The sequence below is a fragment of the Battus philenor genome, unplaced genomic scaffold (genome assembly GCF_028537555.1).
Source record: "Battus philenor isolate CCGP_79_NKW_IND1 unplaced genomic scaffold, ilBatPhil1.0.hap1 SCAF_17, whole genome shotgun sequence".
In the NCBI taxonomy this organism is placed as follows: domain Eukaryota; kingdom Metazoa; phylum Arthropoda; class Insecta; order Lepidoptera; family Papilionidae; genus Battus; species Battus philenor.
In genome coordinates, this window is record NW_027181679.1 from 3,974,530 (window position 1) to 3,990,765 (window position 16,236).

A 16,236-nucleotide genomic window follows, 5' to 3' on the forward strand; every position below is an offset into this window, starting at 1 on the left:
AATGTAAAAAAATAAACTTCCTTTACATTGTTACGAATAAATATACAAGTGCACCTTGAAATATAGATGTGATAAAAGGATGTAAAACAAGTAAAAGAATTTCCTTTACACCCATTTATGACTTCAAATGTAGCTGGAATTGAAGAAAAGCTCAGTATTTGACACCCGATTTGCCGAAAGCAGGGGAAAAGGGCAGTTTAGGTACGCTGGTTGAATGCTGACCTCTCAATGCTCACTCAGAGTCACTTAAGGCACTATTTTATTAGTTTTATTTTGCCTTCTTTGCTGTATTCACACATTCTTTCATTACCTAGTGAAAATTTTCTTTTCAAGTAGATTTCGAAATGAATGTCGCGTCTCGGACTTCTGAATATTCGGCAACGGAGAAGGCACTGCTATGTTAGGCCAAAATTTGTCAAACATGAATTTTTTGAGACATCTTTACTATAGGTAAAAACTCTTAAAAGTATAGGAAAATCAAAAAAATAACAGTAAATGACAGTCATTTTAATGTTCCAGAACAAGGAGATAGACATCGAAGATATCGGTAAAGCACCAACAGCAGCGCCCTCAATCCGGCCCATAGTGCACACGGTCAAACGTAAGCGAGAAGACTCCCCGATCAAGGAGTTTGCCACCTGGAGGGAAGCGCTTGGAGCGCCGCCGCCTTTCGGAACCACGGAGGTAAGGTTTTAGATATAGATTATGCAACATCTAATATAAGATGCAACATGGAAAATGAATTAATTATGAACATTTAACATCACTTGTTTGCAGGAAGAGCGAACGGCGTGGATCGTCTTTCAAAAGAAAAAATGGAATTGGCAAATGGAACAAAGAGGCCTGAAAAACCGTAGAAAACGTGGTAAGATTCATATCAAATTTTTATTACCTGTGGAAATATACAAAATGGAAAAAGGCTGGGTTAAAAAGTATAAAGCTAAAATGGACATTGGCCAGTCACATATTGACAGATGTAAATGATAAATGTTCAGTTCAGGCAACATAATAAGTAAAAGACGCAGACGCTACACGCGGTGGCGTTAAAAGAATTGCAGGGTAACTGTGAACAGTCTTGGCTCGAGTCAAACGCAGATGCATGCAATTGGGGTAGGCATATACGATAGCGAGTTGCGCTATTTAAAACAAAATGAAAAAAGTTGTAGAAATAGCCTAGTGGATTACAAGAGCAGTCTGTAGGTGACATAGCGCGTAGAACAGATGACCGCTGGGGCTTTAAGATACTAGAGTGAAGACCACGTGTGGCTAGCGCAGCGTATGATGTCACCAACATCGTTTAAAGACGTAGAAAAAGCAGAATTTAAACCGGTTTCAATTGTAGACCCATTGGAAATCTATGAGGGAGTTTTATGTCCAGCTGTGAAAGTCCTGTGGTTAAATTTATAGTAAAATTTAAATTATCAAGTCTTTACAAATAACCGATATTAATTATTCTTCCAGGTAAAATAGACCAGTCGACAGCAGCCGTACCTAAGAGTACCGGTCCCGTGAACACTTTGGGCGGCTTCATACGGCGAGCGCAACGCACCCTGCTGAACACACCGTGGCAGATCATACAGGTCAATATTACAATGCGCTAGTACACCTCTAAAAATTTAATGAAGGTTATTTTGTTCTAGATAACATATACAAGCAATGTATATATATAAATACATGTATATACATACATATAAATACACATAGATACATATATACATACATATTTATATTGGGTCCGTAAATAAGTCGTTGCCGCTTTTGTCGATAGAATCACTCTACACTTTCTTTTGTTGAAAGATGAACCCTGAAAAAGGCAGTGTCGTAATTTGTTTGAAAGATTTCGTTCTGGTGATTTATCATTTCTTTTTAAGAGAAAAGACCAGACATTTTACGAACGGGGAATTCTTACATTGCCATTTCCTTCATATTTAAAATCAGCAATGATTTAGTTGCTAACCATATGTAATATATATGTGTATATATATACACTAACTCTAACATTTAATTAGCTTCTTTGACACATTTACAAACTTCAAATAAAATTTTATGTAAGGGCGTTGTTCAAACTCGCGTAAAAATTGTAAAAAATGACGCGCATCATTTTCAAATACAGCGGATATAATCTCTCCCTTCTAGTTGATAGGGAAGTTGCAACTTGTTAAAATTTGCTACAGACCATCTCAATGAATTAGACTATTGAACGTATTCATTCAAATGGGCGTAGATAGTTTACGGATATAAAAATTCATTTACCGTATTTATTGATCACATCTCATACATTATGTGGTATAGGTAGCGGAGACGTCGGAGCCAGGGTTGTTCCGAGTGTGGGCTCTGTTGGGCAACGAGCTGCATCAGATCCGACTGACGGTGCCGCGGATCTTCTACGTGAACCAGCGCGTGGGGCGCGCAGCCGACAGCGGTCCCTACTGGAAGCGCTGCAACCGCGTGCTTCCGCGCGCTCACCCTGCCATTCACCTCTACCAGTACAGCGTGCCCGAGCAGATGTACAGGGAACACCAAGAGTGAGTCCAAACCAACGAAACATTTTAATTTATAACTAAATGATCAAGTTCTATAGTCTACTAAAACTGCTTAACTGCGTCTTAGGAAAGTGCGGTGATATGGAGGTCGAGATAAAAAGCGTATGAGTGCCGCCGTCGCAAAAGTAGTGGCTGACAACCTACCCCTACCTTCGTCTTAGCCGCGAGGCAGTTTTTAGTAGATAAAAATTTCGTAAGATGATAACCGTAGATTTTACCTGAGGTCAAGCAACTTAAAAACTTTGGAACTCCTTTCCGAAGCTAAAAAATTAGTATTCCTTTTTATAATATAAATATTACACTCCGTTTTAATTTTTGAATTGCTTATAATAATAGTTATTATTGTTACAGGGAATTGATGGGTGAACTATCAGCTCCGGAAATCGAAGGCATCTACGAAACGCAGATGAGTCTCGAATTCAGAGTACTCGTCCAACTGGGATGCATTTGCGCAGTCGACCCGCAAGAGGCTAGACGGTAGGGAGAATAATTTTGTAATTCTTAAATCATTTTATGTAAAGATACTTCTTTACAGCCGATAGAAACTCAAAACCATATGTCAAAAATTGCATATATAGACGCCTATATTTACCGAAAATGCAACTATTGGCCTGTTGGGAATGAGAGATTCTCGAATGGCTGCCATGAGATGCGGCGTGTGCAGAGGACCCCACTTAGAAGACGGACGTCATAGGTTCAAGGGAAGTCGTTGGAAGTAAGCAGCGCAGAACCGGCGGTTATCGTGGCAATCTTCCTGACTGTAAAGATGATATAGTTCAAGTATTGGTTTATTATCAGTCAGTTGGATATTTAGGAAAAAGAATGAGATGGAGAGCGAAGTTATCTTTAGTTCCGAATGTTTTAATAAACACTTCTCCGGACATGCAATCTGTGATATTATATCAATAGTATTTCATACAATTCTTTAATTAGTGTTATAACTGTAATTGGATTTCAGGTTAATTCAAACGGGCTCAAATAATATGGATACCTTTACGTTAAGTCAGCTTCAGTTTAAGAGTGTCGCTCATCAGCCTTATTTGCCAAAACAAGTATGTATTACAAACATTATTTAAACAAACATTACAAACACTATTTTGTAATATGTAATAAAAATTATGTATATATATATAATTCTCATATAAACACAACGGTAGTCGCCAACCTGTGGTTCTTTGAATTATTTGTGGCTCTAGTTAAATGTACCCGAATACGCTTTTCATGTTAAAAAGTTTAAGGGGTCCGATTATCACGGAGAATGGTCTCCCCTGCACTATCTCATACAATATTAACTTATGACAATTATTCTAGGATGGAATATCTCCAATTAAGTACATATTCTTATATCAACATTCGGCGTTAAATTCTACTCGGAGCATGTGGTCGTTAATATTGGGACCTACAAAGAAGGCGTACATATTCGTGCTGGACACAGTCAAAACAAATCAGGTGCCCAACATGAACACATTGTTCTCCGCCGAAAGGACCGCTAAGTAAGTTGGAAATTAAATATTATTATTAACGTATAAACAGATCCAGATTTTTATGGATATTTTTTGTAATATTCAAATCGTAAGATGAATTTGTTTATAGAATGTAAATTCTTTATTTATTCTTCCAGATCAATTTAATCCCCTTCAAAGTAATCCTCGTTCGATAAATCGCATTTTTATACTTTTTTTGCCAAATAACTGTGGCTAAAAAATTATTAGGGTATTAAACTTTATCTTAATTTATTTTATAAAACAAAACTTTTTTATTGTTAGTATAAGTTAGAACACATAACAAATTATACAGTAACTCTAGTTTTTTTTTTTTTTAATTTTTATTATGTTTATTTTTATGAATTGATTTATAGAATTGTTTGGCTTGCAAAATCTATTTTTGTTTTATAGACCCCTTGTGTTTAACATTAACAGTTCTTTTAGTATGCCTTTCTAAATTACCTCGCTAATATTTTTCGTTTTTGCAATAGCCTTGAATACACAAGTATTCAAGGCTATTGCATCGGTTTTGTATTTATGGTTAGAGTGTTTCATTAAATGTGCAGGATAAAACTGGGTACAGCTGAGAGCGAGGTTCCGGGCGCGGAGCTGACGTGGGAGGTGGTGGCGGAGAGCGAGGCGCGCGCGGTGTGGCGCGGCGTGGGGCGCGCGCTGCAGCGCTACCGCGACGAGCGCTGCGGGGCGACGCTCGTAGCGCTGCAGACAGCGCTCTCACCTGCTGCGCTCTTGGCGCTCGTACCCGGTGCGTGCGACTACACGCCCTTCCACATTGATCCATCTCTGTCTTATAACACTTACGACTCCCCCACCCCCTGAACGTATTACGTCACAATAATAGTTAGACACTCTACCCATGAAATGATACAATGCAAGGCGCCTATCAGTCTCCTTCAAAGATACATGATGTTCCGGTTTTGCGCTGCTTTTCGACTCGATTATTAAGAGCAATTCTTGAAGCTATGTCGGTGACCATGGTTTTTCAGTATTCTACATTTCTTATTCGATTTTGCAGTGAAACCGTGCATTGACCTTTCCATTAATTATCGGTTAATCATACTATTTTTTTTTATATTTAATAATGACAAAATTTAAATAAATCACTAAATTAGTGCCGTAAAAATTCTTTAATGTTCAAACAACCAGAGGTTTCTTAAATATTTTGTGATATCTATAATCTGTATTGAAGTATCTCTGTTACGTCAAGTTTTCTTAGACTACTCTGTACCTTCTTTTCACGCTCTTAAAACGCTAATTAATTATTTAAATAAATGTTATATAACTAAATTGTCTCAATATCATCACTTTGAAAAAAAAATTCTGAAACCAGAATGTTCTGGCATTTTTAACATATACAAAAAACTTTTGACAGGCCTGTCAGATTTTCCTCTGGTACCACTGCACGTGCGAGACGTGGAGACACTCTACAGCACATTGGAATGGCAGAAAATTGGCGCCAGAGCCATCGTCCGTCATTACCTTAATTTGGAATCAGTTTTGAATTTAACCATAGAACAGTGCAGGTAATACTTTATTTTAATTATTATAAATATATTGGATATTAAACAGAACACATAAACTGTTTGGGTATTTTAAATATGTTTTTTTTTTTCAGATACTTCCACGTTCCATTGGGAAATATGCCATCGGATCCGACTCTGTTCGGAGCAGATTTATTCTACGCACGACATTTGATCAAAAACAACTTTGTACTTTGGTGCTCAAACTCGGAAAGACCCGATCTGGGCGGACGCGAAATTGATGATAACAGGTGAATAGGAAACCTGTTTATATATACAATGACTATATAGCTTAATATATACATGTGTCTATATATAAGTATATATATATATATATATATAATATCCAATGCTGGACAAAGTCCACTTTCAAAATCACTTTTAGAAGCAGCTTATATCCAGTATCTTCCGGCGACATCAATAGAGAACGTGTATTCATGTCGTGGGTTTTCTATACTGTACTTGGTGGTGCGTGATCTCCTCAACATTCAAAAGCCCATCGGCTATTTTTAATGCTCGTATCGTTTCCCCACAGGTATTTCAAGTTGCTAAATCACGTCACCATAGTTACTTCTTATTTCTGATTCGATCTCAAAGTGTAATTTCGAGTATAGCTCTCCATGTGGTTCATTGAACGACTGTTTGCTTACCGATGAGGTTCGAAGTGGGAGACCATATTTCACCACCATAAGTCAACACTGACACTGAGGGTATTGGACTGCATATATTAGGAACCAAAATTTATAGCTACTTGTGTGATCTAGGTTAGTGAGTGAAGTAGAAGAAATGTCCGGGTGCACGCACAACGCGAGCGGCGCGTACGGTGTTTGCGTGGAGCTGGAGAACGACGCGCTGAGTGTGTGCGCGCTGCTGCAGGCGCACCACATCCTGCAGCTAGAGGGCACCAGTGTCGCTACCTCGTTCGGCGCCCACCAGCACACGATACAGGATGCCATCGCAACGCCCTCCGGTATGTACTGACACCATACGGGACACGAGAAAGCATTAACAACGTCCGACCCTACTAGATTTACCCTTGGGTAGTCCAAGTGGCATTCGCATATTCTATGGATGCGAGAAAGGTAGGGCGCTGAGGGCGCTTAGTTTACTTCCTCTTAAGGCAGCGAGGCTCGAGAGCCCCTTGTGGTGCCTTCTGATAAGTCTTTCTAGCTAAACTCAAAGTGGTTGGTTGTTGGCATCTTGCAAGACCAACCACTTGAGTTCACCGGTGGACCTTCATGAAATCACCAGCGACATCACATGTCTGCTGGAATTTCTGTAAGAGTTGGGTTTAATAGATAGAAAAGCATTTTTTTTGGTTTCGGGGAGGAGGGAATCTTCCGGACGTTCAATATGCCTCGCCTCTAGGGGGAGGACAGGGGTATGTGGGATTCCTACCCACTAACCCTCCCCCTCCTGTGATCGCCCTCTGCGCTATACGGGGGACCGCGGTATCGCGGTATCGGTCAGGGATCGCCACGCGGTCTTCCCTCACGCTGTGCTAGTCTAGATAGCCCATCTCGGGGTATGCGTGTATGGTTCACGCTACCTCCGAAACCCTCGTGGTGCTATCTCCATGGTTCGAACCATCGTCCGCCACAGAGTCGCCTAACCCACCTTAAACTCCCGCGACTCCGAAGGTCCCGTTTATGATAGAGAAAAGCCTATCCCGAAGCAGAATAAGGGCAATGTCGCATGGCTACGGAAACTAACCCGTTGTACTAATGTCATATGATAAACTCAGTACTACGATAAGAATGTGGTCTCAATACACTACACTCTAAGTTTCTTAGATGACATTACAGGTATAACAGCCTTTACACCTATAACCAATAATTGAAAATTTAAATAAATTTATTATGTGATACCAGCAAGCCATATATTTGCCATATTTTATACCCTATTTTTGAACCAAAATAGAGTATGATTAAGTTTGTCTGTAAAGGAGCGAACGCCACCGTGAACTACGACGAGACGGCGCAGTGCAGCGCAGCCTTCAAGATCCTGCGCACAATGATCGCGTCGTGGCTGCGTGACGTCACAGTCTACAAAAACGTCTTCGCCGATTATCAGATCACACACTTTTATAGGCACGTGAAGAGAATTAAACGTTTTGGTTTCATTAAAGCAGGGGTGTTAAACATAAAAACTAACTTTAGCAAAATCAAGTCGATCAATTAAGTTATTTAAATTTATTTATAGAATATGCATAGATTTATATTTATGTTTACGTCCTGATATATGATATATATTGTAACAACTATTAAACTATACCTAATATATATATATATATTGGCCGCAAAAACGTTCATTTCTGGCCGCGTTTTTTTTTGACGTTTGACACCCCTGATTTAAAGTAATTGTTAGGCTTATGATTATGGCTTATTACATGTAGATGTAATCAAATGAAATAAATAAATTCAGATGGTTAAAGACGCCTACATCCCTGCTATATGATCCGGCACTTCGCCGCACCTTGTATAACCTGATGAAGAAGCTGTTCCTGATGCTGGTGGCGGAGTTCAAGCGGCTGGGCTCTACCATCGTGTTTGCAGACTTTAACAAGATCCTGCTTTATACTAAGAAAAATACTGTGCTGGACGGAATTGGTAAGATTAAAAGAGTTTTTAATTATAGCATTATGTATCATTGCACACAACGAATGCGATATTTCTTAATTTTGACTTGGCTCATATATTATTATTATATTTTCGAAATATTTCAGAAATAATTTTTAATGTCATTTTAGTACTTTTTGCCTAAAAGCTTCACGGGGCTAAAAATCTCAAGTTTGAGCTTAAACTCACTTATGCAGTAACTAAACTAAGGCTCGCGCTGGACCCAGAGGTCGGGTCGACTCCGCTAAACAGGGAGTCCTCAAAGCTTAGATCGCTTAGGCAGACGCCTTATGGTCGAGAACATTACTGCTTGCAAGTACACACACACACGCACGCACGCGCGCACACGCACGCTCGCACGCACACGCACTCACGCACGCACGCTTGCACACACACACGCAAAGTAAGGTGAAATTGTCATTTAAAACTCCCGCACTAAGAAGACGGAAATTTTTTTTTCATTGGTTGGTAGGACTGTCTATGACAGTGTTTCCCAACATGGGACCCACGCCTTATTGAGAGCAATTATATTGTTACGTGGTGCAATTCGAAACCGGACTAGATACAAGTTTAACTCTGTCGTTTTAATATAAAAAATATATTTTATATAGGCGGCGTAAGAATTTTAGAAAAAACTAATATGGGGTATGGCACATAAAATGATGAAAAATACTAGTTTACTCTATGGTGTAATACTGGTTTACTCTAATGTGTAGTATTGGTTTACACTACGGTGTAGTACTGTTTTAGTCTATGGTGTAATACTGGTTTACTCTAGGGTGTAATACTGGTTTACTCTATGGTGTAGTATTGGTTTACACTACGGTGTAGTACTGGTTTACACTATGGTGTAGTACTGGTGTACACTATGGTGTAATAAAATCGTTAAGTTTCTAAAATTTTTCAGGTTATGTGGAATTTGTCGTGCAGAGCATTAGGAACAAGGAGCTGTTCCACGGCATCGATATCCGGTACAAACAATGCTGGTCATACCTTTTGTGGTTGGACGAGGCCAACCACGCCGGTGTAACGGTATTGAAGTATTTTCATCTTTAAACCCAATCTCTACACTTGTTTCCAATCAACCTGTATAAATATCACTTTGAAATATGTTACGTTAATTTATTTTTCTATTGGAATACGACACAACAATAATTTCTATCGGCACTAAGTTTAGAGGAACACATATTAAACAATAAAAAATTTTAATATGTTGTAATTCGAATTTTGATAACATATTTTCTTACTATATTATGTAATAAATTATTTATGAAACCATTGATTTTTGAATAGAGTGTACCATACATTAATTGGTGGGTGATAAGCTATGACATTTTTACCGAAGTACTAACTCATCACCATGTCTGTGAAAAAATAATACTGAGAGATTTGAAATTTGGTACGAATATTTCTTTCGCCAAGGAAAGATCAGCTAAGTAGGGATTTCGCTGGCATTCCACCCACACAAAGCCCCGAGAAGCGGGCGAACGACAGCTAATGAATGATGATATCAAGTATATATATCCATTTCCTGATCCCATAGTCTACTAATGGTAGTGGTAGTAGTTCATTATCCATCAGGGTTGGTGTGCCTATACATATGTTTATCTTGCAGGGTAAATTGCCGCAAGGTTTAGTAGAGGTCGGGTCATCGCAAGTGCCGCCATCTTCCGAAGAGGAAACATCAGATGACGTATGTTCTCATATTTATTATCTATCTATTTTGACGTTTTGGTAAACGTCATACCTGGTATTCATTGGTCTCAAAGATATGTAGGGGGGAGGGGGATATGTCATAATCGCTACGTTTGCCAGGTGGCCTATGTCCAGCAGTGGACATGTTATTGCTAAAATGATGTTTTTGTTGAAAAAAATAATATCTGTGAATATTTTGTTTGTCTTATTATATAATAATTTGAACAATTGAATTTATTAACTCTCCCTTATAAATGTAATGTGTTGCAGGGCGAGGTGACGATGCAGTGGAACCTGGCACAGTTCCTGCCGCGTGCGGTGCGCGAGCAGTTCGCGGCGGCGGTGGCCGGCTTCGTGAGCGCTGCCTGCACCGCGCCCGAGACCCTGCCCGCGCTCGTCGCCGGCGAGATCTCACAGAAGCTGTTCCAGTGAGAGCTACACCTTTGCTAAACATTATCTCGTCTGCCAAATAATCCTGATAAATCCATTGATGCTTTCCTCTTTTGCTTGGTGTCTGTCGTCTGATTTAAACGACATTTTCTTCATAGGCTTTTATACTTTAATTATTACACTCGATAATTTGTTTGTATTTCATTACATATTATGGCCGTAATGTATGGTTTTTAAACTAGAAAACAAAAAAAATTTTCAATATAAATTAAACATAAAATTAAGTACAATAATTTTCTCTGGACTCTTAATAGTAGAAAGTATTTTTTACATAATATTAAAAAATAATAGGAAGATATTATTTTGTGAATTAATACTTTATGATCGAATGGTTGTTCGATCGGTCGTGCTGAAGTATCGTACCGTGGCGTACTCGACCCTGCCTGGCCCGCTTACCGCGATAGTCATTGTCACATATTCAAACTTCCACGTATAAGTCTTCTCGTGTAGTTTTTGTTTACTGTAAATTTTACGTCATAATACACGTAATATCGTATTCGCGTTGCTACTTTTGATGTGATTTTATTCGTGTAGTACAATTATGTCCGTAGATGCCACTTGAACCTTCTTATTTTATCAGCTGAAACTATACAACCGTTCCGGTATGGCGTTCCGTATGTCCGTTCCTTACGTACTGTCATGTTGTATACTTCACATCACAGTCTATTAGTTTGTTTAGGACAGAGAACCTTTCTCTACTCCTAAGTATATATAAAGTCGTTTAAACATCCCCACGTCATAGTCAAGATCGCTGGATATGGTCAGCGCAAGACCGGTCATTGTGGGGATCTTTGGGGAAAGCTTGGGAAGAATTTTGGGGACCTATAGGTTGAGATGCTGATGACTTGTTCAAGGCAAATTAAACGGTATTTCAATAAGGATAGGTACTAATTTGGAATAAAAAAAATTCACGCAGAGTAACGGAGAAAATCAACAGTCGTATGCCGACATTACGTCCGTCGGATATCGAGCCACAGCCCGGGCTCCGGCCGGACGCGTTCAGCAGCGACGCGACGCCAGCACTGCTGTTCGTTAACGCTGTCTGCAAAGTGCTGTCGCTGGATAGTGCGCTTGACGACCAGGTACCAACTGTACACTGACTCACCCCAAAGAACCTCTCAACTTTATCACCTAAAATAAAATGATCTACATGCTTTTGATTTTTTCTCGAAATACTACCTACTGTCATATTAATTTAATGACAGTAGGAAGTTTTGATATCATAAGGTGGCAGTTCATTGGAAAAAAAATAAAACCTGTTCCAAAAATAATACTTTTTTCTTGCAATTTCTTTTTATTTCATGTAATGAAATTATAGGAAAAATATTGTAGCTTCTATTATATTGTCTTTACTGGTGAACCATAGAAAACAATCAATTGTATTGGTCGAACAATAGTTGACGCTGCTACGTCGCAACCTGCTGCGTTTGATCGGCGTGGGCGAGTTCAGCGAGGCGGCGCAATGGCGCGAGCCGTGCGCCGCGTGCGTGCTGCCCGAGCTTATCTGCAACGTGTGCAACGCCTGCCGCGACCTCGACCTGTGCCGCGACACGCACCGCGACACAACCGACACGTGCGTACACCACCATCACCACGACCACCAGGCTTTGCATGCACACATGAGCGCCCAGCATACTCACACATACGCCTACACTAGTGTGATAATGCGTTACATGCACACTTTCACATTACAGTTACCACTTAAGCTTTCAAATTTTACCGGCCGCTTGCTAGTCCAAGAGTCCCGACGAACCCCAAAATTAATCATCTAGTTGGCAGACTACGGCTTGCAACAGCTGCAGTGGAACAGGACAATAACTTATGCGCCGCGCGGCTGTAGAACACTAATGTGAAATAAAGCCAAAATAAACAAAACTGAAACTAAATAAGTAAAAATTGTTTAATCGTAAAAGTGAATAAGTATTTTAATTAAGAATGTTATATATTTATTATAAATAAGATTGTAATGACATGTCCCATAAATACAATAGGGAGAGAGAGGCCCCCAATAGCGGAGGTTATAAAAAAGCAAATTCATGCATGTCATAATGCGGTTTACATTAATTTACAGCCCTTATATAAAGCCCCTCTCTATTCCTTAAAACATAATGAGTAAACCATCAAAACAATTTTAGGTGTTTGGCAACTCTGATATCACACGCTTTAAAAATGCTCTAAAAGCCTTTGCTCCAATATGTATAGCCTTAAACGATTTTCTATTATATGACAATAGAGTTACTTATCATCATCATCGCCATTTCAGCCGTAGGGCGTCCACAGCTAGACATAGGCTTCCTCGTTTACCATTAAGACCTTTTGGCAGGCCTACATCCAGCGTCTTCTGACAATGAGAGAGGCTGTAACAAGAAAAAACATTTATTAGTACTAATTAGTACTTTATTTTCTAAACACGAATATAAATCAAATCTGTTTTTAACAACAACGAAAGAAATTATGTACAGAAAAAAATGTAAATATGTTATACTCGTATAGTAATGTAGCAATTACATTAATTTATTCAAAAGGTGAGTCCAAACAATTAAATACAAACAGCGTAGCATAAGAGCGATAACATGGCTGAACGGGGAGTAGTAAACTCGGAATCCAGTTGTACTGCTTAGAGTCTTTTTGGTTAAATTTAAGGTCATTTTTTTATTATTCGTGCAGTCAGTTTGTTAATTGTATCTTTTTTCTATTACCTGTCTCCAAGTGGCATCTACAGCTCTTACTTCGAAGTACACATAATGTGATGAATATATGTAAATTACGTAGACATTTTTATTGCAGGCCGGTGTGTTTGTGCTCTTCCTGCGGTACCCCTTATGATAACCAGGAATTAGAATGGAGACTTATAGAGATATTGAACAGACGCGCCATGACCTACACTCTACAAGATCTTGTTTGCACTCGGTGCCATCAAGTAAGTACAGAACTCTATTATCATAGTTTCAAATTTAAGTTAATATTAAACATATTTATTATAGAGATTATAGTAAAACAAGAAATACTACAACATAAAAATATTGGATAGGTAGTGGTGACTTCTAAGTTTATTTATAATAAAAAAATACCTGTATGCTTCTATTTCCTTCATGTTCATCAAACATTAGTGTGCAAATATTAATGTTTTCCAAATTATCATTTTGTTTCTCAAAATGGTTGTTGCGTTAAATTTTGTATTAAAAATATAAAGAGAAAGAACAATAACATCATAATGAACAAAATGTAACATTTGTTGGCTCTAGGTGGGGTGAAGAATCCACTTTTAATCTTACTACTATTTATTACAGGTTAAAAGAGAAAATTTGGCCGTTGTTTGTGACTGTGCTGGTGACTTTGCTCTCATGGTCTCACAGAAAGAAATCCAAAGTCAACTCATCACTTTTAAATCAATAGCTGAATACTACAAGATGCCTTTGTTATTAGAACTAATTGAATTTAATTTAAGTAATATGTGATATAGCTTTAAGTAAAATTAGGCATATGATGAATTTTTTAAATAAAGTTAACATTAAAAACGAACTAGTTTTATTTAAAAATATTTTCTAGTATTCTTACATATATTTTCTATATTTATAATATAATATATATATATATATAATACATTCTGATTTGTACAGTGGATAGAGACCAAATAAAAAACATCTCACATAGAAAATAACTGAAACTTTTACTGGTTGGACTGGTTCAGGACAGATCAGGCTCCTTCCTGTTCAGCCTACTTGTTAAAACAAACAAAACAAGGATGGGACTAGTTGGCAACTATGTCATTAGCAAAATACCAACTCGGCAACATAACAGGACACAAAAATGTAATGTGATAAATAATGTACACAACAAAAATCAAAAAAATTAAATGGCAAATGCTTTTTATATTTTTATTAATTGTGGTCCAATTTGACTGGAATTTTTGTATACTGCAAAAAATAGATTGAGTATATGTACATAGATAGTAATTTAAACATTACTATATTAATAAAATTCCAAAAAAAATCAAAGCATAAATTGCAAGTTTCCCCTCCATCTAATGCATATTTTAAGAAGAACTCCATCATTATTTTCTGAAAAAGTTATGAATTTGGAACCAGCTGACCAACTGATGTTTTTTACTAAAATTTTGTATTTTTTTTCATGAGGACCTTCTGCAAGTCTAAGAAAACTTAAAAAATTTTTTTGTAAAAGTATGGTATACTCTTGATCCAATTAAACCCAGCTTATCCTACTATTCTTGGTTTATGGCAATCATTTAAAAGAATTTATATATATATATATATAAATGTAATGTTTTCATTTTATTAACAGTTACAAAGTTATATACAATCATTATTATTATTATATGTAAGTTCTTTTCATAGAAAGTAAATACATGAAATGAAACAAATGTTAGATGACATTAAGCTATTATTACAAATATTTCACAAAATTAGGTATTACAACAATTATTCAAAAATTAAAGTGATTAACTTAAAGAGTGCTTCTTTCTTCATTAGTTGTTTGGCCCAAACCTTTGGCAACTTCACTGATACATAACCATTGGCCATCAGCATTCTCTCTCCAAAGGCTGACTTTATTGTCACCACCAGAGACTGCTAAAATGTTACCAGTGAGTGACCAGCTGACGCTCCATACCACATCATCAAATGTGTTCAGGATTGTTGGTGTCCATGAGACATTGTCATCACTTGTCCAAATGACTACCCTTTTGTCTTGAGAGCAGCTAGCTATCATAGAATGTTGTAGTCCGAGTGATGGAGCCCATGCCACATCCCTAACCCAATCCATGTGCATTTCTAGACGATTTTCTTCCACCCACTGATCACCTTGTTCTTTCCATATCTAAAAATAAGATTATATATTATTTATGAATAGGTAACAAACATGAAATCTATGTTATGTTTTTTATAGCATAATGAATTTCTAATTAAATTTGAAGTAGCTTCTAATTTAACTGAAAATAGGATTAAAAAAATTACTTCTAAAAATCTGTAATATTTTAATTTACGTAGTAAATATCATAAATAAATCATATTATTTTTACATTTTTAGCTGTTTAGATAAGTATCATCAATAAAGTGGAGAAAAACTGTTTGAATTTTAAATAATTTAAAAATATTATCAAACTTAAAAAGTAAATAATACCTTGATCAAGTTGTCACATCCACCAGATACTATCCTTTTAGGAGCCTCCTTATTACTAAGAGGGTCTAAATTTAGGTCTGCTGAAATTGCCGGACACCAGCTAATTGAATTAACACCAATAGCATGAGCACCTGGAATCTTTTTGACATCCCAGTTGCCACCTTCTTGATTGTATGTAATAATCGATATGGATCCATCTGAACTACAACAAGCGAGTATAAGGCCATACTCGGCAGGGGCCCATGCTACGGAGTTGACTGAGCTTTCATGTCCAGTATATTCGTACAATTTTGACCATTCGCCAGATTCTTTCCAAATAATAACTTTCCTGTCATATGAACATGAGGCGAGTAAATTGCCATATTTCGGGTGTGCCCATGCAACTTGCCATACTGGTCCGAAGTGGCCTTTTAAATCGGCAGCAAGAGTCTGTGTGCCGCTCTTGATGTCATAAATCTTAACCGTGTTATCTGATGAACATGTAGCTAATCTTAAACCGTAATAATCTAACTCAGCATCATGTATCATGTCTTCATGGCCCGTATCGATTGTATTTAAAACACTTATCATTTTGTAAGAATATTTTGTTGAAAATGTAATGCAGTTTTCCGATTCGATCACAATTATTTGAATTGTCAAATAAGTTGACGTGGAATTTAGTGTTGCCTTTTAAACTCATTAATTTCAGTAGAATAGTTAAGAAACAGTACTTCTATATTTTTATTGTAATATACTATTACCTTATTAACTGCCTTTTACACTAAAAAAA

At 37.5% G+C, this 16,236-nt stretch overlaps 2 protein-coding genes across 2 annotated transcripts in view; one reads left to right on the forward strand and one right to left on the reverse strand.

Annotated features, from left to right (window-relative positions):
• Positions 1–13,839, forward strand: part of PolE1 (DNA polymerase epsilon catalytic subunit 1) — a 31,497-nt gene extending 17,658 nt beyond the window's left edge. Inside the window, exons 22-41 of the mRNA XM_068762938.1 lie at positions 520–684; positions 778–865; positions 1,462–1,580; positions 2,293–2,525; positions 2,895–3,020; positions 3,502–3,595; positions 3,855–4,036; positions 4,594–4,790; positions 5,418–5,568; positions 5,661–5,816; positions 6,330–6,535; positions 7,511–7,655; positions 7,990–8,174; positions 9,091–9,215; positions 9,799–9,876; positions 10,149–10,306; positions 11,245–11,410; positions 11,726–11,901; positions 13,116–13,248; positions 13,619–13,839. Of these exons, the coding sequence (XP_068619039.1) occupies positions 520–684; positions 778–865; positions 1,462–1,580; positions 2,293–2,525; positions 2,895–3,020; positions 3,502–3,595; positions 3,855–4,036; positions 4,594–4,790; positions 5,418–5,568; positions 5,661–5,816; positions 6,330–6,535; positions 7,511–7,655; positions 7,990–8,174; positions 9,091–9,215; positions 9,799–9,876; positions 10,149–10,306; positions 11,245–11,410; positions 11,726–11,901; positions 13,116–13,248; positions 13,619–13,786 (3,051 nt within the window). The 3' untranslated portion in view covers positions 13,787–13,839. The remainder of the gene's footprint in view (positions 1–519; positions 685–777; positions 866–1,461; positions 1,581–2,292; positions 2,526–2,894; positions 3,021–3,501; positions 3,596–3,854; positions 4,037–4,593; positions 4,791–5,417; positions 5,569–5,660; positions 5,817–6,329; positions 6,536–7,510; positions 7,656–7,989; positions 8,175–9,090; positions 9,216–9,798; positions 9,877–10,148; positions 10,307–11,244; positions 11,411–11,725; positions 11,902–13,115; positions 13,249–13,618) is intronic.
• Positions 13,840–14,369: 530 nt separating this feature from the next.
• Sec13 (secretory 13) lies at positions 14,370–16,113 on the reverse strand. The gene is made up of 2 exons (XM_068762998.1): positions 15,468–16,113; positions 14,370–15,164 (listed from the first exon to the last, which is right to left on the reverse strand). Exons 1-2 carry the CDS (start codon positions 16,035–16,037, stop codon positions 14,793–14,795), a joined length of 942 nt encoding a protein of 313 aa, XP_068619099.1. The 5' UTR covers positions 16,038–16,113; the 3' UTR covers positions 14,370–14,792.
• Positions 16,114–16,236: the final 123 nt, after the last annotated feature.